Raw genomic sequence first — 25,246 nt, 5'->3', positions numbered from 1 at the left:
TCTCTGTTAATTCAGCCAGACAGTCTTAAAACCAACCACCACCGTATTGACAGGTTGTATAAAGACAGCGGGGCAGTTTACTCAGCCAGTAAAATGCTGCCTTCAGCCTCACCTCCAAGCAGTAGAGGAGCTCTGTAGAGGATCTGGCAGGCAATTAAAATGGGCAAGCCCTGTGGTCCTCCTCTGCTGATGCCTCAGGAGCATCCCAGCAAAGGGTGGTGTAAGGCATTTGCTAAAAATGGGGGTTTTGTTTGTCAGCCAACTTCTCTATTCCACCCCCTTTTTAGAAAATCAGAATTCAATATGTGCAGTCAGGTAACCACTTTTGATAAGACAGTCTGTCAAAATGCCTTTTTGTCTGTCATGCAGTTCTTTGACCATTGACAAGCATGAGATTAAGCACCGAATGATGTTGCGTAACCTTCTGTCCACTTCATTACAACAAAGCTCAACGAAAATACCCTGTCAAAAACAATTATTTCTTATCTATGTTGTAGGATTATTTCCAAGTGATAGTTAGTGAGCTGATTAATTTTTCTAGGGAGTAGCAAGGCAAAATAATTGAAATAGCTATTTCATTTCAGGCAAACATGATCAAGAAGTATTTTAATAGCAGTCCAAGCTGTTGCTGAGTCATTTGGTGTTTCTCAGCTTGGTATATTTTGATGTCTAAGAGCAGAACCATAAATCTATTTTTGTGGCAGATCAGAATTCCTGAATTCCTAATTTTAATGGCTTAATATCTCTTGTTGAAGAGCAGTGGATCATGAGCGAGGTGGAATGGATGTCAGATAGCACTGAATGACCCAGTGAAAAAAGAAAAGTGACAGATAAGTACACCTTCTAGCTGTCCAAGGCAGTTAGTTATTTTGTGTGGCTAATCTTTTTCTCCACAGAATAATGCTATTCCGTCATAGGTACAATGTTAACATAATTGAGGATTATAAATCGGAGGTGTGCTGGTCAAATTTAGGTTTCAGTGCCAAGGAAAGGGAAGCTGCTCTTCACAGTGCGTGTGCCTGGGACTGGAAGCAGCACAGGACAAAGCAGCTCTCAGCTGGTGGGTCAGTAGAATTGGAAAATGGTGGGTATTGCATATTCCACACTGGCAGTGTTCTGCAGTTTGTTTACTCGGTCCTGACAACCAAATGATATCCCTAGCAGAATGAGAGAACTGGTAGGGACCTTGAGAGGTCATTCAGGCTGCTATCTAGCCCCTAGGCGGGTGTACCTGTGCTTGTGTTGTCCCGGGCAGCCTCTCTCTAACCTGCTCTTCATACCCCCCCAGCGATGGAGGATCTGCAGTCTGCCTTGGCTGTCTGAGACACTGTGTTGTTAGTTTCCCCATTAGAAAGTCTAGCCTTATGACTGATCTAAATCTTGCTGTAATTTAATCCTGATATTTCTTGTCCTGTCCATTGAGAAATAGTGAGGAATTCTGTTCCTCTTTACAAAAGCTCTTTGTATATTTCAAAACTCTTATATTTCCTACCCTTAATCTTCCCTAAACAAACAATCCTCATTCTTCCAATCTTCCCATGTGTGTCATGTTTTCTACACTGTTAATCATTCCCATTGCACTCCATCAGGCTCCCTCCAGTCTTTCTTGAAGAGTGCCAGCAGTTGGACAAGTAGTTCTGGCACAAGCCTTTCTAATTGAGCAGCGAGATAACTTTGTGTTTCTTCCAGGTCTTGTTTCTATTTATACAGCTCAGTAAGGTGTTTGTATCTCATACCAGTGTGACACTGACTCACATCTAGCTCGTGACCTGCTATTATCCAGCAGTCTTTTAATGGGCTGATGCTACATGGTCAGGTATTCATTAGTAAAAGCCACTGAATAGGTGAAGTAGGTAGGGGTCATGTAAAGCCAGGGAATCATTGAACCGCAGAAGCTGTGCTGTGATACGCAAAATGAGAAGCTTCTTCAACTGAAGGAGCTTTGTTTCATTAATGCCAACTAGAGAATCTCCTTTACTTTGTTCCCTGGATAAAACTGGGAATATGTTATTTTATGTTGTAACACCAGATATGCCATTATATATTCAGGGGACATCTGTGAAGTGATAGGGTTCCTTTGTGGAAGTATAGTTGGAACAATATATTTGAGAGGACTGTATTAAGCCAATTATTTTGTCCACATTAGAAATCAAGGGATTAGTGACATCTGAAGAAGTGTCTGGAGGTTAAACTTAGTCTGTTCTTGTGATTTACTTCTGTTGCTAATGTAAAGATAAAGCTGAGTGTTGTCTCTCTCCTTAGTTCTGTCATCTTCAATGAGGGCCATTTTATATATTCTTCGATTCACGAGCAGCATGAGTCAGTGGAAATCTATGCTTTTATTTTTATGAACGTTTCTTATAGCTTCATCCAGCATCACCAAATGTGTTTTTTTAGCTTACTAGAACTGTCCTAACAAAAGCAGTTTGTCTTGTAGTAAAGTAATACCTGTAGGCAGGGGTTGGAAGCGTCACCCATGCCATAGGGTGATGTGGGACCACCAGTTCATAGGACTTCGAGCATGCCATTTTCACTAAGGTTCTTCATCCCTTTGTAAAGCTAACTCCTGATCTCTCGATACTTCTACTTGCCGTCTGTGAAATGCCTAATATTGTACTTAATTGTTTTAATTTCCTAAGGCTAAGCCAGCGATTAATTAGTCAAAATTACAGTTATAATAGCAATGAACCCCAAGATAAACATTCCACACGTGGCTGTTTAAGTTTTATCAGACATAAGTTGGTCAAATATGAACTCAGGGAAAATTTTTAGTAGTACAACAGGAAAACAAACTTCTTCAGGCTCTTTAAATAAATATTGATTTGTTTGCTCTTGGTCTTGCAGAGCTGAATCAATCATGAGCTTTTGTATGCCAGGCTGCCATTTTCATACACACACATTTTTTATTATGTCGGCAAAAATACCTGGGAGTAATGCTTATATAACTGCTGCATATCCAGAAGACAAAATGTAGACAGAGTTATAGTAGGAATGTGTTTGTCCCATTTTGGTTTTGTTCTCTAAGCACTGTGGGACTGCTGGCTGATTTTGGTAAAACAAATATTGCGAGGTGAATTTTTTAAAAGACTACACAGATAAGCTGAGTCCAACTCAGAGCTGAATCAGAAGATCTCTAGGGGAGTAAAATCCATACCATCTGGCTGAACAGTGTATCAGCATACTCACTTACATTTGGATTTGGCTCAGTTGTAGAGTCAAAGCATGGCCAAGGCTGGAAGGCATCTCTGAAGATCTTCTGGTCCAGACCCCTGCTCAGAGCAGGGTCCATGAGAGCAGGTCTCTCAGGGCCATGTCTTGGTTTTGAATATCTCTATTTCACGACCTTCCTGGGAAACGTATTCCTGTGTTTGACTACCCTCATAGTAAAAAAGCATTCTCTTTATATTTAAGTAGAATTTTTTGTCTCTGGGCACTGCTGAGAAGAGCCTGGCTCCGTCCTATCTGTTCCCTCCCATCAGGGGTTTATATACATTGATAAAATCTCCTCTGAGCCTTTGCTTCTCCACACTGAATAATCGCTGAGTTGATAACATGGAAAGCACCCATGGAGGGACAGAAATATTAAATGACTCCCATAAATTGTAATCATTCCTCCTGCTTTTCCCTCTTTCGCCAATACCAGGTTCACAATGCTATTCCACCTCTTCTGACTTTGCCTAGTACCTTGGACGGGCAAAGGATCGTAGGTTTTTCAGTCATGTGCAGTCCCCCGCTGTTGCAAGCAGGGAAGAGCCTGAAGTCCAGAAGGGTCGAAAGGAGCCATTCTGCGCCATGCTCTGCCACAGAGCCCTGAACACCAGTTGCATCTCTCCTTGTCCATCTTTGCTGTATCAAGGAAGGGCAAAATCTTCCCCCAATAGCAAAGTGTTAAGGTTGATAGAATTATTGCTGGCTCTTGCAGGCTATTGGGAAAGTTCTGGATCTGAAGAGCTTTAGTGTAAAGATTTTTTTTTTAAAAAACAAAACAATCTTACTGCGGCCCAAGGGCTTCTTCAGTGCCTTGCACCCCTGCAGCACTGAACGTTTGTTAGTGAAAATGTCTACACGATCCTAAAAGGTGGATCATGCCCCACAGTAAAAGAAATACAAGAAATACTCTAAATGTACCTGTCCCCCTGAGCTATGGAAAGGTTATTTCCTAAGACCCCATGTTAATCAAACACCTGAGATTGCTGTTTGCCAGTGGAGGAGTGGAGTTCCTTGTCCCACATAATGTGTGAGGAGCCAAGGATGCATCAGGGAAAGAAGGCAAGACCTTTTCTGAAAGCTGAGGTACAGGCCAGAGGTGATAAAACATTCTTCCTGGTGTCTGCAGATCTGCAGATAGCCAGGACAACCCTCAAGTATGGAGGCGGGGGGGGGGGGGGGGGATCTTTTCTCATGTTTTTCTATGCGATCTTTTTCAAATTTTGCAAGACAGACACCAGAGGACTTCCATGTCTCTGTGCCCTTGAAGTGAAGCTGCTTTACTCCAAGGGCATCAGAATATTAAGCACACAGAATAGGTAGGATCAGTATCTGGCAAAGAATTTTAAATATATGTAGTTTGAACACATTTTGTCACCTGTAGGTCCAGAAATAACTGGCCAAGCCCTCCTGTCTCACTGTACACAGTTCCTTCAGTAGGGCCACAGAGAGTAGTCATGTAAAATGACAAATTTTGACAGCAAGAAAAGCATGGCATTGAGTGCTCCCAGGGCAGCGGCAACTCAATGTAATCTGTAGCATGAGGTAATAGTAATTCCTCTTAGTTATTTGTACAGCACTATGAGATCTTCAAATGCAAGGTAATGGGTAAGTGCAGTGAATATTTGCTTATTACTGTTGGTGGTGGTATGATTTGTCCCATGGCTCTTACTCCTTTTCCTCCTTTCTGGGTGAGGTTTGAACTCTAAAAGAGTAATCTGAACTGCATCTTCTAGCACAACAGTCTCTTTTTCTCAAAGCATGTTTGGTTTATACACAGTCACAACTGAGAATAAGTTGCACAAAGGGAAGATTGATAACACTTTCCCAATTTTATTACAGTACCAAATGGCAATCTTTTATCCAGGAGAGAAGTACAGATGGTGATCCCAATACTTACCAAGTAAGCTACGTTTTAAAGAGCACAGTAGCCCACACTTCCTCAAATTAATCCCATGACTCCTACTCTGCCCTTGAAATATGGCAATATTGAATTATAAGTGACTGTCTGTATCTGAAGTATGACTTGAATTGTATTTGGAGTTGTGGCCATATTTCCAGGCAATGCTAATGCACTGTATGCCACTGGAAACTCTTTTGTTAATGTATTTTGCTTCAGAACTGTCTTTGTCGATGTGCCTGGGAGGATCTAGGAGCCACATACAGATCATCAGGATTTTTAGTACATCAGACTGCTACCATAGCCTAAGAGTAGGGTAAAATTCAGATGACTCAGAGGACTCGATCACCTTCATCTGGTTTTCCTGCATTATGTTGTCAGCATTCTTCTTGTAGCTTAAGTTGATATTTCATTCAGCGGCTTATTGGCATGGCACAAATTGCAGATCGTCACGCAAAGTGAAAGTGGCATGATGCCAGCATGGAGTTCTCTAGAATTACCTTTGCTTGAAAGCAGTGCTGGTGCTGTTTTAAAGTGATTAATCTATGCTTCTGTTAGCCTGTGAATTACGCTGTTTTGTCGTTTACCTCATTTAACTAATTTCACAGGTAACCACATTGTTCCTTAGCAGCAAATATTTAGACATACTTCCAGAAGTCACATGCCTCATAAATATCTGCATAATAGAACAATACATATAAAGCAGCATGACTTAGAAGAATAAAGTCTTCTGAGACAAACAAGATCACTTGCTGTAAATAACAGAATTATATAATTACTGGCTGATGAAAGAGCACTAGCCAATACCCTGTTTACATTTGAATAAATCTTTTGATGCAGTGTCAAATGTAATCATCCTTGAAAACTTAATTAATGCTGGCTTGGGTGGGGGCATTGTGGATTTGGAATTGGCTGAAAGACCACAAGCAAAGCTAATTGTAAATACTAATAAAGGACTGCTGTAGAAACTGGCCTTATTTATTATCTTCATTAATGATCCAGAAGAGGTGGCTCACTGGATAAGAATTACTTTGGCTTTTAAACTGAGACAAGTGCCAAATACCATACACAGGCAGAGGGAAAGTATGAAAACAGCTCAAGAGATTAAAAAATGAGCTAAAATAAGGTTTATTTTTAGCAGTACAACCACATGTATCTGGGGAGAATTATCTCTAATGCTAGGAAGAAATCTCTATGCTAGGAAGAAACTGAGATTCAAGTAAGCTGAATGTGGCAGGGCTTGAGTTATTCATGTAGTCAGTTCACAGGAGTGTTAGCGTGTTGTCTGCACGTGAGCTGCCCCATTGCTTGTAGATCTAGATGTAACATTGATAGCACATGAGAGTTCTATGCTTACTTTAATGTAAATTGATGTTACATTTCTTTGTGTTCATTCTGCATGGGAATGAACAGTTAATATAAATGAAAAGTCATAACCAGTCCTCATAGAGGTTAACACAACATGGCATGAAGAAGGTCAGTGAAATTTTGGACTGCCTACGCAGATGTACCACCCAAAAGAGACATTATGTATTCACTCCCTATGATTCTTCAGGCCTTTGCATTGCTTAGAACCCACTCTGGATGCCAAGACCCAAAAGTTTTGTAATCAAAACTTTCCCCTGCTGCTGACTAAGGTTGGATGTGCCTAAGTGTCCAAGGCACCTAGTTTATGGCGTTGAAGTCTTCTGGGCATCTTTTGATAGGCATGCAAATCCTGAGAGTGCTGTGTTGTGGGGCGCATAAGCCACGCTGGAATTCATAAGCCAATGACTGCATCACTTACAATCCGTGGAGCTCTGGGGCAGATTTATAGTGGCCTCTTTTCTCCATGGCATTTATGCAACTCCTTCAAGTTGCCCTCCCACAGTAGTGGCAGTTATCACTCAGTCTCATCTGCTCTGACCCTTCTCTACCTCCTCCAAAGGAGGTTGTAAAGCTGGAGCTGGGGACCACATCCCACCTAGCTCCTCTCTCCCTGTTGCAGTCTCTTCCAGTTTGCTGGAGGTGCTTTTCCCACAGAACCCCAGGCAGGGGTGGTGTAAAAGCGAACTAAGCATCATGTCTTTTCCCACTAGCAAGAGCAGGATGTGTCCACCTCTTGTCACCCTTACAGGTTTTAAAAGCAAATTGGGCTCTGAGCAAATTACAGTCCAAGTAGGAGCCATAGTCTCTTCCTTTTTATATGCAATAACCTTGAGATTTCATCACTAACCTGGTAATACAAATTCACATCCCTTCTTTTTCTGACACAGTGCAAGAATTTAAGCTGATGCCTCTAAGCCCAGTGTGCTGATGGCTAGAGCAAGTCTCTCTTATTGCAGCTCTGATTGAAATCACTTATATAAAATACTCAAATGTTCTTCAGAGCAGGGCCTGGAGGGGAAGCACCCCAAACTCCAGGCTCCAAAGTCACTCTGTTTCTTTGTCCAAGTGTAAGCATGGAAAGAAACTGTTCCTGCATGGCAGAGACACACTAACTGCAGAACAGCTTTGAGTAACAGTTTTCAAGCTGTGCTACATAGAGCACAACATGAACGTTGTCCAAACAGTTAAACGCTTCCACTTGCTTGCAGCGAGGAGCACAGTAGTGTACAAACAAACCTTTATTCTTCAGGATTTCTTTCCAATGCTCCATCTGGTTTAATATCTTGTACCAGTACTAGGTGACTCAGAGTAGCTGCACGGATGTCTGTGGAAGGTAATTTTGAAATGTGTTGTCTGTAACGTGCCTAACCAGCACTTTTTAAGGACGGCTTTATGCTTGGAAGCACAAGAGTTTACCTTTTTCCAGAATTGGTGGGATGAGTTCTGAGAGTTGATTGTATGACTTGGCCTTGCAACATCTGTCAGGAATAAATATATTCTTACATTGTAATATCTGATAAGTTGAAAGGTGATAAAATATTTATTTAAACAAGACATGCTCTGAAGAATTGTAATTTAATTCCATTGGAGTGGTACGACACTTCTGGCAGTTAACCTAAAAATCTTTTTAAAAAATTCTCACCTTAATTATGGAGAAGTTCAGTTGGTTTTTTAAAATTCCACAGTGCAAATGGACTCAGCTACATTTTGCAGAAATAAGCTCCCTAGCTTGCTTGAGTCTTGGGTGAGCGGAGAGATGTTTTGTCTTTAAACTTGCTCCTTTTCATATGCTGTCATTTTTTTCTTACAAGCTAAAATGACTTTTTGTGTTCTTTATCATATTAATTACCTCCTGTCCAGAAAATAAAGGTTGCAGTCTTTTTAGCTTCACTTCTTAGGAGAATCTCTTACTTATCTCTAAAATATTTGTTTCTGCTTGATTTTTTTTTATTTTGTTTTATTTTGATGATGGGAGAACAGACCTGGAGAAATATCAGAAGAAAGAACAAAGCAATAACTGCTTAAGTAGCTTTTTAATGACAATTTCAGTATTATTCTCATGCATCCTAACACTTTTTGTTTGCTTTCTGCAGTGCTGCAATACACTAAGCAGAGATTTTCACTGAGCTGTTTGCAGCACTATGCAAATTGTCACATATAGTTTAGGTCCTTCTCTTCCATGAGTGTAAGATTTTGAGAAGGTCAAGGAATCCTCTAAGGTACTGATCTGTTACAACTGGGCATGTATAATACAGCCACTGTCAGGGCATTCTGTGCATCCCTATGTGGCATCTTAGTATGTAAACCCAAGCTTTTATTGGTTTTAAATGGGGAAAAAAAACACAACTGAAAACGTTGTGGTTGGGATCCTCTAATACTGGCAGCAACCATGTTCTCTTTCTTGAACCTTAGTTTGAAACAGATGAAGAATAATATGTTGGTTTTCTGTGCTTCTGTAGTTTATCTCTGCAAGTTTAGCACCGTGACAAGCTATAGTCTTTTATGGATAGTTTTCCAAATGCTACTTTCTGTAGCAGAATTCATTAGCAATTGGTACAATAGGTTTTGAGTCATGAGCAAAATAGATGGTCTTTGGGTTTGGGTAGAAGAGCATAAGATGGATGCTCTGCCTGGGCCTCTCTGCTCAGCCACTCTCCTCCCCCATCATTTTTTTGGGGGTTCTGACACTTCTGCCATGAGTCTTTGAGGGGTCATATCTTTTTTTTTCTTATTTAGTTCGCAAAGCCTGTGAATGAAGTATGCTTATTGGATAGAGGGAGGAGGTCTAAACACTTGGAAAACAAGCCTAAAGGCATTGGAGGTAGACTGGGAATTGTTGCATGGGAAAGTTAGAGGACTGGATGATGATGAAAGATGAAGAATTCTGTATCTTTAACATACAGAGGAATAAAACATAAGGCTGCTGAATGATCTATAGAATGAAGTCTCTTGTCTTCCTGTGTTTCAGATGTATCCGGCATATTTTGTGAGTTGCAGCCATGTGAACAATGCTAACCAAAACACTGAGGAAGCCAAAAAAAGGAGGAGCAAATAACTTATGATACTCAGCAACCCACTTCATGTTTATAAGTAAATGGCTGTGCAATTGCTTACATTGTAATATTTGATTAGTTGATAAGTGATAAAATGTTATTGGCAGGTGTCTTCCAGGCCCAAACCTGTAGTCCTGGCAGAAAAATATTCCTCCTGGAAAACAGTGGAAATTTGACCTGCGTCTTACAATCACAGCTGCATCTGTGAACCATGACCTAGCATAACAGCTTGAAAGGCAAATGAATTCCTGTTAAACTGAAAATCAAGAGAGATCAGGTACTTCTGTCCAGCACATTTTGATGCTGGGTGTACAAACTGCAATCTTTCTTTTTATCGCTAGGTTTTTAGTTCCTCAAACAATGTATTTGCAGTAGCAAAGCAGCTTTACAGCAAGAGTGTAAAGCTCTGCCTCAACACAAAACATAAACCATTATTTGGAATTCTAGCTTCAGGGTAGTGGTGACTCATGCCTCGACTGAAAGTTTTAATCCTTTTTCATTTAGGTATGGAAAACAGTACATTGCCCAGTTCGTCACAAGAAACAATCTCCTGGAGAATATTTGTTGACATGAAGCGGAGTTCTTCTACAAGTTCCAGGGGGAGCTATTGCATATAAATGCAGCTTTATTCAATAGAGGCATAGAGTGTACGCAGCCTTGACAAAGCGATGAAAAAACCCAAATATTTTTATTGTATATAAGTCATGTACTCCACATTGGTGTAGAGCAATGAACGAGAATGCATCTGCTAGTCACTTCCCACCAAACTCACCAAAATGAGAGTAGGATCAATCCTTGAAGAGTTAGATGTTTGCTCAGCTGTATCTGTTATGTTTCACTACTCAGCTTTTGCAAGCAAGGTCAGTATTTTATTCTGTCAAGTAAGCCATATTCCTGTAGGCTCAATCTTTAAAGTCTACTACCTCAGACAAAATTATTGTCAGTCTCAACAGACTGAGCCAGCACCATGGTGTTTGTTTCTGGCACGACATGGAATAACAAGAATTTACAAGAATAATTACATGGCATAGAAACCCTGGTTTATCGATCTAGTTACTAACTGAATTATTGGACTCCATTCCTGGGGGTCATGAAATTACTCCATTTTTATGTCTGTGTTAGATATTATGCCAACTGGTAAAACTTCCAGCGTTTCTTATAGAATACTTGCCAGGAGTAACACCCCCCAAGTCAAGACCCGTTCAGGTCAATGAGGACTTTGATATTAAAAGCAGTATGAATGATCTAATGGGTGAAATGACTTTGACAAATTGAAAAAACTAAATACTGTATGAGACTGAAAAGGCTCTTTTCCTTTTCCATCACTCTGAGTGATTAAGATGACGGTATTACTTAAGATGAATTGAACTATGAACATCCTTAGAGATATTGTCAAGGAACTAGCAATCAATCTTTCTCTATACCCATGCTATGCTTTTTAGCGATTATGTAGCTGCTTTCAGTGTGATCTTTTATTTTTATTCAGGTTTTTTGGTGATTTCACATGAGCAACATAATTACTGTTGCTGAAACTAGTGAAGCTTTAATGTCATATACAATTGCAGCATGAAAAACTATAAGCTGGAAATTGATAAAAGGTTGTGCCACCATACAGGTTCTGTGCAGTAATTTGGTCAGAGAGATGCCTCGGCAAAGGGTGCTGTAGAAAAGCATTTAATCATCCAAATATGCTATATGCAAACTGCTGTTTTCTCCAGGCCAGTACCATACTGAACTTGGATGTAGACCATTCTCTTCAGACACAGGTAGTTAACATAGCCTATGGGGCCCAGAAGCTCTTTCAGTCTTTTATATCTCCCTCCCTCTCTCTTCACCCCCTTTCCCTCTCTCCCAGGGCCAGCGATGCCAACCCATCTCTGTCTTGTGGCACCTTTTGCAATGTAGCACCCAGCTGGCCCTTCCCAGCCCAGATGGGGAATACAAGAGCTAGCCGGCCACCAAGCACATAGCCTCTACCAGGAGACATCTCTCCAGCAGTAAGGTTTTGTTAAGTCTGGTGTATACACAATGCTCTTGTACCTTTGCCTTTCTTAACCAAACATCAGTTTGAAGCAACTTTATCAGTTTCCCGTAGAAAACTAGGCTAAGTTTCTCAGAGCTTAAATTTTGGAGTTGAACCAGAGATGTCCTGGTTTCCTCTTACCCCTTGCAACAGTGCTTTCCAGTGTCTGATTTTACTTCTATATTTAGAGGCACCTTCAAAATTAGCTATGTCTTCATGAAATTGGCAGCAGTACAATTCATAATCTTAAGAGGTCCTAGCATGATCATTTCTCTTAGCACATCTGTACTCCTCAGAAATAAACACATTACATTTTATTAGATCGGTGCCCTGTCAGATGCTGAGTGCTCTTCTTTCCAGATGAAGTAAAAGAATGAAGGAATGGACGTATCCAGTTCTTTCTGGAGACCTTCAGGACATCTTAAAAGATGGCTTATCAACTTTCTTTGGTTTTTAGATATGGTCGCCATTTTCATTTGTAGAACTCTAAGCCTAGGTCAGCTTCCCTGTGAAAAATACTGATTGACGCGAGGTCAAGTTCTGCCCATCTCATGTTGACCTGCAGAGGTATACAAGCACTAATAAATTCATTTTTCCAAGGAGCGGTCTGCCTAAGTTCCTGGCAGCAAATGGTGGTGCCCAGTTAAACTGGACTTGCATCATTTTTGAGTTCAGACTAAAGGCACTGCCATCATTACTGCAATGTTTGGAGAGGCTCTCTCATCCGTGTTACAAGTTTTTATCTTTTGCAAAGGCTGTTTCATGAATCCTGTTTCCCGCTGCTCTGGAGCTGGAAGAATGGATAGTACTTTTTATGCCTCTGCATGGGTTGTACGCATCAACCAGTTCAAGCACCAGGGCAGCTTTTCTACGAGAAGAAGTGTCTGTGGAACAGATGAAGGCATGGATTGACTTCCAGTGAACCAGCAGACCCGCTGTTAAGGGGAAGTAAGCTGATCCAAAATACACGGGCAGAGCAGATGTTCCTTGCTTACCAGTGTAAAAAACGGGATGGGATCCTGGGGCAGCACAGCTACAACACACTGGGCTGCCTGTTACTCCAACCAGAGTGCAAGGTGCCCAGCTTGGAAGATGTTTATCATCATAATGCAGAGTTGCCAGGGACATGTATCTAGAGTGCAGAAGGATACATCTCCCAACAGGAAATGACAGCTCCGCACTGCGGTTTTGGCATAAGCTAACGACAGGACTCATGTGCTGTTGTACTTTTTGACTGAGACTAAACAGAGTCAAAGGACTTCCCACTGATGAAGTTTTTACATGAATAATCTTCCTCCTACCTGTGCAGGCACCATAGGTGGAAGGAAAGCAGTATCCGTGTAGCACTAATCTCTGACTCATTTTCAGCTGTCATAAACTGCTTTGATGTCTGGTGGAGGAGTGGTTGACACACAGGAGCTCCAAACAAGAATTTGGATCACAGAAAAGTGATCACTGATACTTCCATTTTGGCCAGTTCCCAGGATCTGTGCCCCGAGAATGGCTCAGCTGTGCATTATGAGGCTGGTGAATAATGATAATAAAGGAAAAAAGAAGAATTTTACCCATTTGTTGAAAAAAGTTGGGGTAGAATTCTGCAGTGTAGAAACAAGCCTCTCCAAGCAATGCTGGGTTTGTTTCCAAGTTAATTTGCAAATCATATTTTTACTGTTTTTAAACATGCTTTTCAATTCGTGCTCTTGAATTTGGGTGCGATTCTAGGGAGAGATTTTTGAAATTAAGTTGTTGGCTCTCTGTGCTCTGTGGTAAGTCTACCCTCTGCTAGGCAGAAGAGAACACACGGCTGGGGTGCAGACAGCTGCCATTTGAAAGCCATAACACGGGAGTGCGTTCCAGGGTACCTCACTTCTGTGATGGGACTTGGCCTCCTGAGCAATTCTCTCTTGCCTTTGCTGTTGACCAGCCACTTTTGGCTGAAAAGCACCTAAGCTCTCAAGCGGCAGACCGATGCTTCCTCAATCATGTTCGTTATCTGAACTGCTCTGCTCTTAGAGCTGTTCCTTGACATTCTTCGTGCTTCAGTTTTCCGTCAGCAGAGAGCAAGGGGTTGTGATACCCTACTTTATTCTAGTAAAGAGGGTGACGGGGACCTCTTGTTTCCTTCTCAAGACCTAGGAGAGCCACTATATTAATAAACTAGGTAGCTGTATCCAGCCAGACTCTGGTGCAGCTGAATGAGAGATGTTGGGACCTTAATTGGGGGGGAGATAGGTAGGAAAGAGGAACAGAGTGTAACTGGAGAAGCTCATGTTTTCGCTCTCTCTTCCTTGACCCAGGATAGGGGGAGCTGTTTTTTGTTTTTTCCTTGAAACTCTCCAGTGTTTAAGTTGAGACACAATCAATGGAGATGCTGATTGCGTTTGACTGACTGTGTAGTGGCACCAGCTGCTCTCAGGCAGCCTCCTAGCTACAGTTAACAGTTGTGCTCCATCCTTTTCTGCAACACTTCATTTGCAGCCATGTCTGAAATTTTTCCGCTTCTGAAGGACAGGCTTCACAGCAGAATTTGATGGGTTTAGTGCTACACAGTCCTGGCAAGTGAGACCTGTGGAAATTTTGTACTCAGTTAGGAATAACAGAAGTGCTGTATTGTCTTCTGTATCAGTAATCTGATTCATCAGGAATAAATGCAGCCTTCAGGTTCTGATTGGACTCATGATTAGCGACCCGTAAAACAGAACAGGACTGACATTGCTGTTTCCATGCTGCTGAGGCAAAGAATCACAGAATGGTTGGAGTTTGAAGGGACCTTAGACTATCTAGTTCCAACCCCCCTGCCATGGGCAGGGATACCTCCCACTAGACCAGGTTGCTCAAAGTCCCATCCAGCCTGGCCTTGAACACCTTTGAGCCTCAAAACCTCCCAAATTTACATGTTAAAAACAAGCAATACCAATGGGATCTATAGTGGTCTGTTTTACTCAAGATTGCAGCTAAGTACCTTTTTCCAATGAACTGAAACAATCATATCAGTAATTGTGCTGAGTCTACATATGCTGTCATGTAGGTGGGTTAATATGAGAAATTTAGGAAAGTATGCTCTCTAGAAAATACTATTCATGGTGCCGTTACAGCATGAGATATACTGCATTAGCAACTGTATCGGTAGTACCTCAGGAACTAATCTGATTCCTTGAACAAAGTTTTCAGGAGATTTGACAGGGTTTTTTTTGTGTTGTTTTTTTAAAGAAGGGTGTACTTCACACTCCTTGTAAGGGAAGCAGACAGCAGTGCACTTGGAGCTGGGTTTCCCACTGTGCTGCAGGAGAGGTACATCAGTCAAACTGGAATAACATCAGGGGGAGGCAGACCCCTCTGTCTTTGTTCCTGCTACTCTTCCATGGCTTCAGGTGTCAGCAGCATCAGAAAGAAAAAAAAAAACCTGGCCATGACATTGCACAGAAAGGTCCCTGAACAATCCCAGCCCCTGCCTTTGGTAGAAAAAGATCAAGCTTAAGTAGTGAACTTAAACATCACGCAGTGCAGTAAGGTATCATTAAATTACCAAGTTGGCTCCAGCGTCTTTCTGCTTGAGCCAGCTGTGCTGCTGAACACAGACAGGTATATCTTTTTTTATAGCACTTTTGTGCATTATAACTAATTCACAAGCTCCCTCTGCTGGACTTCCAGCGTAGGAGACTCATGGCAAAGCTTCTGATGGGTTATTTGTAGTGTACCATTTTTTTCAGCTTATTTTGACTCTTTCTACAGCATCAGAAAAAGTATATGATCAAATTCATGTAAATGGATTTTTAGAAGTGTGACAGACAGAGGTTTGATGTGGTGAGATGCATATTAAATTTTTTTTACATGCATAGAATAAGGCTCTTCCACAATTATGTAAGTGTAGCTGTTACCTCCTAAATGTACTGATGCGTCTATAAAGATAGTGATACTTCGCATTCATTAATGCTTTCTGTTATTTACATATGGGAGAGGGCTCTAAAAAAAATAAATACAGATCTTCTAAAAGAATTAAAAGCTTATAGTCCTCAAATATCCTTAATACGGTATGCAGTTTTACAGTAGCAGTGGTTTTCAAAAGGCAAATCATAAGCCATGGGGCTTGTAGCAAACATTAAGAGGAATGATGAAGTGCTGAAAATGTTATTGTAATTAGAAGCAAAGAAGAGCTAGTTCTGTTTCTTTCTGCCTAATCCTCAAGGTCAAGATTTCTGTCTACAGTTTTTGAAACGCATATCTAGGGCCTAGCATTGTCATAACCAATGTATTACAAAATCTGGTTTAGAAGATTAAAAGGGGTTGGGAAATTATTTACTTCCAACTAAACAATCTTAGGTTGAGAAAGACTGCTAGCAACAAAAAAAGACGGTGTTCTGCCATTGCTGTAGACATAGCACTTCCTTGCTGACTTTTTTACAGGGATTTACTGAATAAAGTACCTGCCTTAAATAATTCACGAATTTGTGGAGTGCCTTAATGGGAGAAGGTGTATTTTCTGCAGTGGCCCAGGAGAAAAGTGGAGAGACTTTAGAAACAATCACAGTGGTCTTTTTACTGTAAGTAGGGCTCCAAGGCACAGGCAGTAGTACAAATACTAAGTATTCTAGGGCTGCTTAAGCTTTGTGCTTAAAGTAGGAGGTATATGGGAACGCAGCTATCACCAGTGGAACAGTTATTTAACAGCACACAGCATCACTGCGCAATGATTTAAAAGAGAAAATGAAGAACTCAACCAACCAATTGATACAGAAGTTGCAGGGGAAATGGGGAATACATGTATTCCAAACTTTGGTCTTGTGAGGAGACTAAAGTGAACACTTCTAATGTGACAGGATAGGTTTTGATGTCTTTAAAAATATAAAAAAGTTAGCTGAAATATTAAACTACCAGCAATATATCTCTTACTGTCAGGAGTCTTTTGGATAAGCACTGACATAATAAAGAATAATTTTACCTACTGTGTAGCCAGCTCATATTAAATGACATTCCAGAAGTTTCTTAAAAAACGTAGCTATCATCTCAAGCATGAATTTTTTTTTTTCTGGGTAGCATATTTTCATATTGGCTTTATTCTTCATCAGAGCATCTGACAGCTTTCACCAGAAGACGTGATATCAATATGCAATTTATCCTTTCAAAGCCTTTGGGATGATCACTCTGTTTCTTTGCCATCCCTAATTAAACATATTGCTTCAGTAATTCCCAGGGGCAAGGAGGCATTGCGACTACAGTGAAATGAAAATGCAGTTTGTAGAACCACAGCTACACCGTCTGTGGTTATGATTAATGTATTCTATGATTGTTGTTTTGATCATTAAGTTTTTAGCTGGTTTATTAAAGATAATGTGAGGGACTGTATAGAAACTAGCCACAGACTTTATTTCTTGGCAAGGTGAAAGAAGTCTGAGGAGGTTTTAACACAGATTTGGTTGAAATAAAATGTAGCAAGCCTATGGAGATCCTAAATGTGATCTCTGATCATTTCAACCTTTGGAAGGCCACTAGTAATGATGGTAAGTGAGTGTGTCTGTTCCAGCCAGCCATTTCCTAGAATAAGGAGCAGAAACAAATCCTTCATATTTAAGTGTTTTGGAAAACAGGCAGCAGCGCTACAACAACTGTGGATTGAGGCACTTGGTAAGAGATATTTGGAATCAGCACAAAAATTTGCTTATTTAGCTATTAGTTAGGACACATCTCTTACCTGCCTTAAGCGTACAGGTCAGTCCAAGCGGTCAGAGAGAAGGTTGCTTTCAAGACATACAGGTTATTTTCTTTTCCACTTTCTTTGATAAGATGGAAGTGGGTCAGGATGGGTTGATTTCTATCATCCAGGCTAATCATGATTTTAACTAATTTTTTCATCTGGCTTTGCACGTGGGCTTTTTAAGTATTCTGAAAAAGAGATGATATTTCCTTATGCCAGCCAAAAGGGTATACTATGTATACAATTAATCAGTAATCATAGTGCTTAAGTGTTTGACTTTTTGAACTGACTTTACATTAAAAAATGGTGAACAATGCATTTCTTGCTAGCTGATACTTCTTTACGCAGCATTGTGCAAGGCTGGATTTGGGTAGAAGTTTAAATCCATTTAAAATACACAATCAGCATTGTAAAATATTCATTAATTCAATTTAAAAATTAAATGCACTGAACATAAAAAGCTTAGCAAAACATGGTTTGTATTGAAAGCCAGTTCATTTATTAAGTAAAGAACCGTTGCATACAGAAAATGAACTGATATGATTTTTCTAATCAGTATGCCTTTGCCTTCCAGAATTCCAATTAGGAGATCTTATCCTTCACATTTATTTTTAAAGGGTTACCTTACTAATCCTTTTACAAAGTATAGGATTTGGAGAACTACGTCCCAAACTGCAGGACGGTAAAATGAGAGCTCTGGAGAAAATGCAGTGTCTCACCATGTCTCTGATCTCCTCATTTGCTTAGGATTTAAACCGCTTCTTTAAATTCAGTGAAGCTAAAACAATTCATTTAAAAATGACTGGAAATGATTGAAGTCTCCAGATGTTAACGGCTTATTTACTTCTGCTGCAGTAACATTAAAGAACACTAACCAAGATCAGAAGTAAGTTGTTCTCCAGGTTGTATGAATATCATAGTCATTTGGAGCAGCTGTAATAAAATGCCTTGTTATCAGGGAGCAAGGCGAGATAGACAAATAAGATTTTTCAGCCATTAGTTTTCAGTCAAGTTCTAAGTGACATGAATTGTCCATAGCATCTTTTGCATGTTTATAGTTTACATGTATATAGTTAATAACAGATGTTACCTCCATACTTAATGTTAACAGTATTTTTTAACCTTGAAGAAGTAATTGTAAGTCCTATGATAATACAAATTATAGCAAAACCAATTGTCTTTAGAAACATTTTAAAGACATTATCTTGATAGTCCAGTTAGTCTATGCTTGTCTATGCTATTTCTGCAGCCTTTTTCTTTTTTCTGCCTCGTTTTGCCTTTTTTCTTTTCCAGTTCTCTTTTCATAAGTTCATATTTTTGCAAAGTACAGCTGCCATACAGGCTTTCCCTGAAAGCCAAAACACTACTGAAACTAAATTATTTTAATGACCTAGGTATGGGTCAGTAATGTACTGATTTGGCTGACACAGAGGAGAAGGTCAGTGATTGCAGTGAATTGCATAGCATTAGAACTTAAGTTAAAACTTGTAAAAACTATTCCTCACTGAATGCTTTAGGTCAGTAACTTGGAAAAGTTCATGTCTGATGCAATACGTGGTTTGTCAATCTTACTTACTTTTGGCCCCACTAAGAGTAAGGCATTAGTCATTTCTTAGGACTGCGTGAAAGGCAGTGTTGACCTGTTCATGACGATAAAATCCCATAAACACAGCTAGCCTCTCTTCATAGAAACCTATCTTGCACTTAAATTTTCTTAGCATTTTTTGTAGTAAAAGAGCTTGATTCTTTTACTAAAATGTTTCTGAACCCACATATGTAGTACTGATTTTCGGTAAAGTTTAGTACCCCCTTCCTTGCTTCCTCTTTTATACTGTCTGAGAAAAATCTGTCTAGCTTAGTGTGTCCCACTAAAGGCTATAACATTTACTTCTTCTTTGGGTCTGTTTTCCTTTCTCTTCTCCTAATGTCTTTTCCTCCAGTCTGGAGGCTGTTGTTCTGCCGCTTGCTTGGTGCTTGTTGTCAGCTTCCATCAGACTGATGGAGCTCTGGGAAGGAAAGGCAGGGGCTCTTAGTGGGCCTCTTTTCACTTCGTCTGTGCAGCTAAAAATTTGACATTTGCTTTCCTGAGACAGGATGAAACCCCGTTTTTGAGAAAGAGTATGTAAATTTGTTGTTTTATGTAAGGAACTCTAAATAATGATGTACGTTATGGCATGCTCGTAAGATTAAAGGTAGTACTTTGTCTTGTGCACCAGCAAAAAAGCAGAGCCTTGAAAAATGTCTTAAAAATAAAATTATTATAATAGCTTGATGTTTGTTTTGATGTTTCTGTTTAGGTGCTGACCCCAGCACAAATAAAATCAATTTGCCTGGCCATATTAGAATCAGGAAAGCAGTATGCAGCGAAGAAGAGGAAACCGTTCCCACTCATGTATTCCTACTACGGAACAGAATATCTTGGTGAGCAAAACACACCAAATACTTTGCAAGTGATGCTGTGTGCAGATGCTGAGCCAGTAGACACTTCAGAAATAAAATATATAAAACCTACAGTGTGGGGTTTCTCCTGACTGAGTTGGGACCATCCAACCTCCTAAAACTGCTAAGCGGGACTGGGGAGCTGGAGGGAAGGACTGATGCTGCCCAGCGCTGCGGAACGCAAGAGCTGCCTGCTCTGCACGAGAGGAGCAGCAAGCAGCAGCCTCATTCCCTCTTCTCCTTTCTGCCCTGGTAAACCCACCCTTGCCAGATGGAGGCAGCGAGAGGTGTGGTGCCCATGTCTGTGTGGAGAATGGTACCAGAGAGGACTGTCAGGGGATGTTATTTGTAAGTTGCTGTTGCCACGCAGGGACTTGCGGAGCAGTTTTGGCCGTAGCCGTGCAACTCAAGCATATGGTCGGCTCCTACCCATCACGAGCAGTCGGAGCTCGTCTGAAGCAGTGGGTAAGGGTCATCGAGCCGGTCCCTAATGGGGTCCTCAAGGCACAATATCACCCTGCAGAAAGCGTGAGATTGGTCTGCAGATGTTAGTGAGTTCTCTGGCAGGGGAGCAGAGGGAGAAGTCACTGAGCGGTGCTGCTCCACAGACCCTGGCAGGTACAGACAATTCTTGCACTGAAATTTAGGTTTTAGCTGATTGATACTGTCAATCAGTAACTGGGAATATTATTCATGGTTCAGTTTCAATTTGGGTTCAACAAAGAAATCGAAATCATCGTCCAGATTCAGTAGGATGTCAAGAAGAATAATATCTTGAAACAGTGTTCAGTTTAAGTTCAGTTTAACTTCACACACTGAGTTTTGGTCATATCAGAGAGAGAGCAGAAAAAACCTCATACATATTTTTGCATAGCTAGGGGAACTGGAAATGACAGAAGTAGTAACAGGTCATAGTGTCATGCACCTAGAAAGCTTTTATTCCAAGCACTGTTGCAATATGCATAAAGAAGATGGAACAATCATGCACTAGAGAAGGAAATCAGTCCCAAAGGAAAGTTGCTGTGAGGTGGAGGTAGGGCCTAAACCTATGCTCTGATTTGACTGTTTCTGTTCTTTTCAGGTGCAGCACATGGGCTTTCATCAATCCTTCAGATGTTGCTTTCCTATTATGAGTATCTGCAGCCAGCAGATCAGGAGCTTGTGTGGCAGAGCGTTGATTTTCTTATGGACCAAGAACAGAACAGCAACTGGCCTCCTGAGCTGGGAGAGACAATCGAGCGGGAAAATGAGCTTGTACACTGGTGTCATGGAGCTCCAGGTTCTTTTCCCATTGATGCTATGAATAGCCAGATGCTGGTCACATTGCTTTTCCATGTTAGGTGATTCCGTGTAGAAGATACAATCTCAGGTTAAATTAGACCAATTTTGATGTTTTGTGAGATGCAGGTAAACTCTTTAGGCTTTTTCTTCCAGTTGAGAGTGTTTTATTTATTGCTGAAGTAGCTGGAAGGATAGGTGTATTTTCTGCCTTAAAAGGATAGCTGATCACAGCTGAAAGAATTCTGGTGATCCTGAACTGTATGTTTTCCACTCTTGCTCCCTTTCATGACAAGACCTTCAAGAATGGTACAGCTGAGTCAAAAGACAGCATATGGCTGGACAGAGAAATAGTATGCAAAAGAACACAGATACAGACACGTGTGAATTTTCGGAAGGCCTTCATAATAGCTTTTTGCCCCCTCATCAGAATAAAAGTTTAAGCTGCACTTATTACATGGATAGATAATGCATAAATTTGTCCAAAGTATTTTCATGTGAAGGGGAGTTTGTACTAGCAAGAGACATTTTTTCTAAAAGTCACTCATATAAAACTGCTTTTCAGAGAAAAAGAGAATCAATCCTTAGCTTGGGTTCATGATGTCTGACAGGCTGATGTCTGTCAGTTCAGAATCTAATCATGTACCTTAGCAATTTTGGCAAGTAATGCTGTATATTGAAATTGCTTTTTTACCACCAGGCAGAATCTTATTGCTAACGAGTCATTGGCTTGGTAATATGAACCTAGAAGGTTACAGAAAAACTTACTTTTATTAAAGAATGTCCATGAGCATTGATGCATTGCTTTTAAAGGTGTTCTATTTAAATTACAAAAAATACATTATAATTAACATCCCTTAAATGTGCTTTCTACTGATGCATTACCTTTTTGTTGGTATGATTGAGGAACAAGCTTCTTGCTCTCGCACTCTAATGAAGTGAAGTAAAAAAAGCTTTTGCTTACCAACCTTTTTTATTTTTAAGAGGAAAAAGTTACTTCTACAGCATGGCTGGCCTAGTGATCAAACCTGCAGGGAAGATGCCCTTTTTGTTTCAGGATCTTGAGAGTGGCCTTTGATTTGGGTTTAAATGTTAGTGGAGACAGATGCAGTGAGACTCGACCAAAGCGTTAAAATCCCAAAAGCTGTAAAGAAGTTACTTTAGGAGACATTTAGAGACATGCAAATTCATTAATTGCTGTTGTTCTTTCCCAGAAAATCCTGTATCCCGACACTGTTCTTGGGTAATAGCGCACATGTAGCTTACAAGAACACTTCTCAGCTACTTCAGTGTACATTATATTCAGACCACAAGTGAGCTACTCTAAACATTTCCTTAGGCCCTTGATTTGGTTATGTGTCATATGCATTCTTTTAAAGTTACCGTGAACCGAGCTGTGCAGTGCTCTATTGAAGATTATGATTAATTCATTTGAATCCCCCCTAAAAATAAGCTAAATACCTGTCCTTTTTTTTTTTTTTTTTTTTTTAACAGAAGTTAGTATGCATGACTGTTTACAACTAGAATAAAACGGCATGGGCCCCACTGAAAAAAGAAAGCAAGTTTCCTTTTCTCATTCAGTAAAAAATTGTATCTGTTGCCAATGTAAGAAATTATCTTGCCCATCCTTGAGTTTCTGTAAATGTGAGTAGGTGAGGGGAATGGGGATTTGAAACTGGTAGAAGACAGTACTAAGAGTGTACTGGTTTAAAGGCAAAAAAATGTGACTACTGTTTTAAATTGCTGAAGGACTTGAAATTTTAGAGATGTTAGATTAAACCCCGGAATTCAGTAATGTATTGAAAAGACTGAAAGTGGCGTTGTCACAGGGAGTGGATAAGTGCATCTTACTGTATGCTTTTTAGCATACCAGATACTCTCCCCTCCATATATAGCATATAGATATTTCACGCTGACACAGGTAGAGCACGAGACTGCAGTTTTTTAGTGTATTTTTCTTATGCGTTCTATGAAACCCTTGGCCTACTTATTCCAGAAGACAATCTCACTGCTATTTTCCTAGGCATTGCATATCTGTTCGCCAAAGCTTACCTGGTTTCCAAGAAGCCTCAGTATCTGGACACTTGTATCCGCTGCGGGGAGCTCACCTGGCAGAAGGGCCTGTTGAAGAAGGGACCTGGAATATGCCATGGAGTGGCTGGTAGTGCTTATGTGTTCCTCCTGCTGTACAGGCTCACCGGAAACTCAAAATACATATACAGGGCACAGAGGTTAGCATTCTGGATTCAGGGTAATACTGGAAAGTTTCAGGAACGTTTATAAAGCTGCTCAGAGTCTGTGATCACCACCCTCAGATGTAACCTGAGTGCTTGAGCCTCAGGTGCAGTCCTACCTGTAAGCTGTGGGGCAGGCACGTTCTGCGCGGAGCCCTGCAGTCCTGCTTTCAGGCTGCCTGCGGCAGGAGAACCATCGGGTTCTCCCGGGCTTCCTCCCTCCCTGCCCATGAGCTTGCGCTCCTTCGGAGGGGCCCCGGGGTGGATGGGGAGGAGCGGTGCACATCCAGGTCTCATCCTGACATGAGGTCGGAAACCAGCTGAGCTGCATACCCGAGTCCAGGAGCAGCGTAAAATGTGATTTGTTCTGATTTTCAGAACATTTAAGGCTATCCCTTCCTCCTAGAAGTGGAAAATTAATATAGGACCTGCCTTGCTGTTATTTTAGTTTTTTAATTTATCATTCCCAGCTTTAGCCAGTTTGACATTGTGCTGTTCAGCTTAGCTCGTGGGGTTAATTCCGTTTTGACCTGATGCAAGCCAAGTGTGGTCCACTGAAAATTCTGTCACAGTGCTGCAATTATCTTTAATTCTATTTCTGTAATTTACTGTACATGTTGAAAAAGACAGTATTCAATGTTTGTTACTGTTTTCCTTACAGCATAGAATAATGAGGGGAAGTGGTACAGTAATTACAGTGACTTATTTTCAGCCATTTGCTTTGAAGTGAGAACATTTTATTTGTGTAGTTATTTCAGCATTACAGAATTTATTGCATTGATGTGAAACATTGCTTGCATCCTGATGAAATAACAGCCAAGATAAAAGTATGTTTAATATGTCTTACAGAAATCAGAAAAAAATGTATAGCTCTTAAAGAAGCATAACGCACATACATATTGCAAAGGTTTGTCTCTTCTAGGTCTAATGGGCCTCAGTTTCATGTGGAAATAGGATAGTGTAAAATTTGCAGATAAGGTTAAACAATGAACATTCTACTTTTTTTAAGCGTTGAATGTTATTAAAATGATGCTTTCAAACAACACGTAAGTAGACATAGAGCGACATCAAATAATAACAAACTTTTTTTTTTTCTCTTAGGTTTGCAGAGTTCTTATTTACGGAAGAATTTAAGGCTGGTTCCCGGGCATTAGAAAGTGTATATAGTCTGTATGAAGGTTTCTCGGGAACTGTGTGTTTCCTGACTGACTTGCTGCAACCCAACCAAGCTGAGTTTCCTCTCTTCAGTGTTTTTGTCTAGAAAGTAATGTTCTCCAGGGCCACATCCTGGTGGCGATGGGAGAGGGCACCTGCGGTTTCACTTATTTGTCAAGAGAGGCTATTTAAAAAACAAGCCAGTGGTACCACTAACGCTAGCCTTAATGTAGCTGGGAGTCAGGTGAAAAAGAAAATACATTGGGGCTTTGGGAGGGAAGTGTGTGGTAAAAAAAAAATGGGTCTGAAAAAAAAAATATGGGGGAAGTAATTGAATCTGATGTGGTAGATATTTAACTGTAATAAGAAGCAAAATCTAATTATTCAAGTGAGACAGAAAGGGGCATTATCAAACTTTTAATTTGGTGGTTACACAGGAGAAAAAAAAAGGCAAGCTAGAATTACAAGGACATGCAAAGAAGAAACAGTGATGCATCCAGTAGGTTTTAAAAAGAGACCTGCAAAAAGAAGTCTTCATGCAGCAATGCACTTACCGGGGAGGGTGTCGTAGACACGTCACTACACTGCACAAAGGCAAAATCTGGGATTTTTTACCTAAACCACATCTACTAGTTCTAGTAACATGTATTAGAAATACCTGTATCTTGGAGCTCTTTCATCGTCATGTGCATATAATGATAGTTATGTAGATGGCTATGCATTCCGCGTGCAGTTTCACGGGTCCATTTCAGCTTGTGGGGTTTCACGTGTGTAAATGAGAACGAAATTTCACCTTTCCTTTCAGAGCTCAGTCTGTGGCAAGGAGCTGGTCTCCTTACTGATTTACCGTAACTTCTTGTCAGTACTTTCCCTGTCACAGGGAAGGTGAGTGGAGCC

At 40.6% G+C, this 25,246-nt stretch overlaps 1 protein-coding gene across 1 annotated transcript in view; it reads left to right on the top strand.

The window, feature by feature from the left end:
* Nucleotides 1-24,455, top strand: part of LANCL3 (LanC like family member 3) — a gene marked incomplete at both ends in the record, with an annotated part of 32,343 nt that extends 7,888 nt beyond the window's left edge. Inside the window, 4 exons of the mRNA XM_082492895.1 lie at nt 19,541-19,664; nt 20,764-20,961; nt 22,984-23,191; nt 24,296-24,455. Coding sequence (XP_082349021.1) covers nt 19,541-19,664; nt 20,764-20,961; nt 22,984-23,191; nt 24,296-24,455 — 690 coding nt within the window. The remainder of the gene's footprint in view (nt 1-19,540; nt 19,665-20,763; nt 20,962-22,983; nt 23,192-24,295) is intronic.
* Between the last annotated feature and the right edge of the window lie 791 nt (nt 24,456-25,246).

Source organism: Vanellus vanellus (genome assembly GCF_965231255.1).
Source record: "Vanellus vanellus genome assembly, chromosome: 1".
Lineage (NCBI taxonomy): Eukaryota > Metazoa > Chordata > Aves > Charadriiformes > Charadriidae > Vanellus > Vanellus vanellus.
Note: the sequence above shows the minus strand (reverse complement) of the source record. Positions and strands in the feature narration are given on the sequence as shown.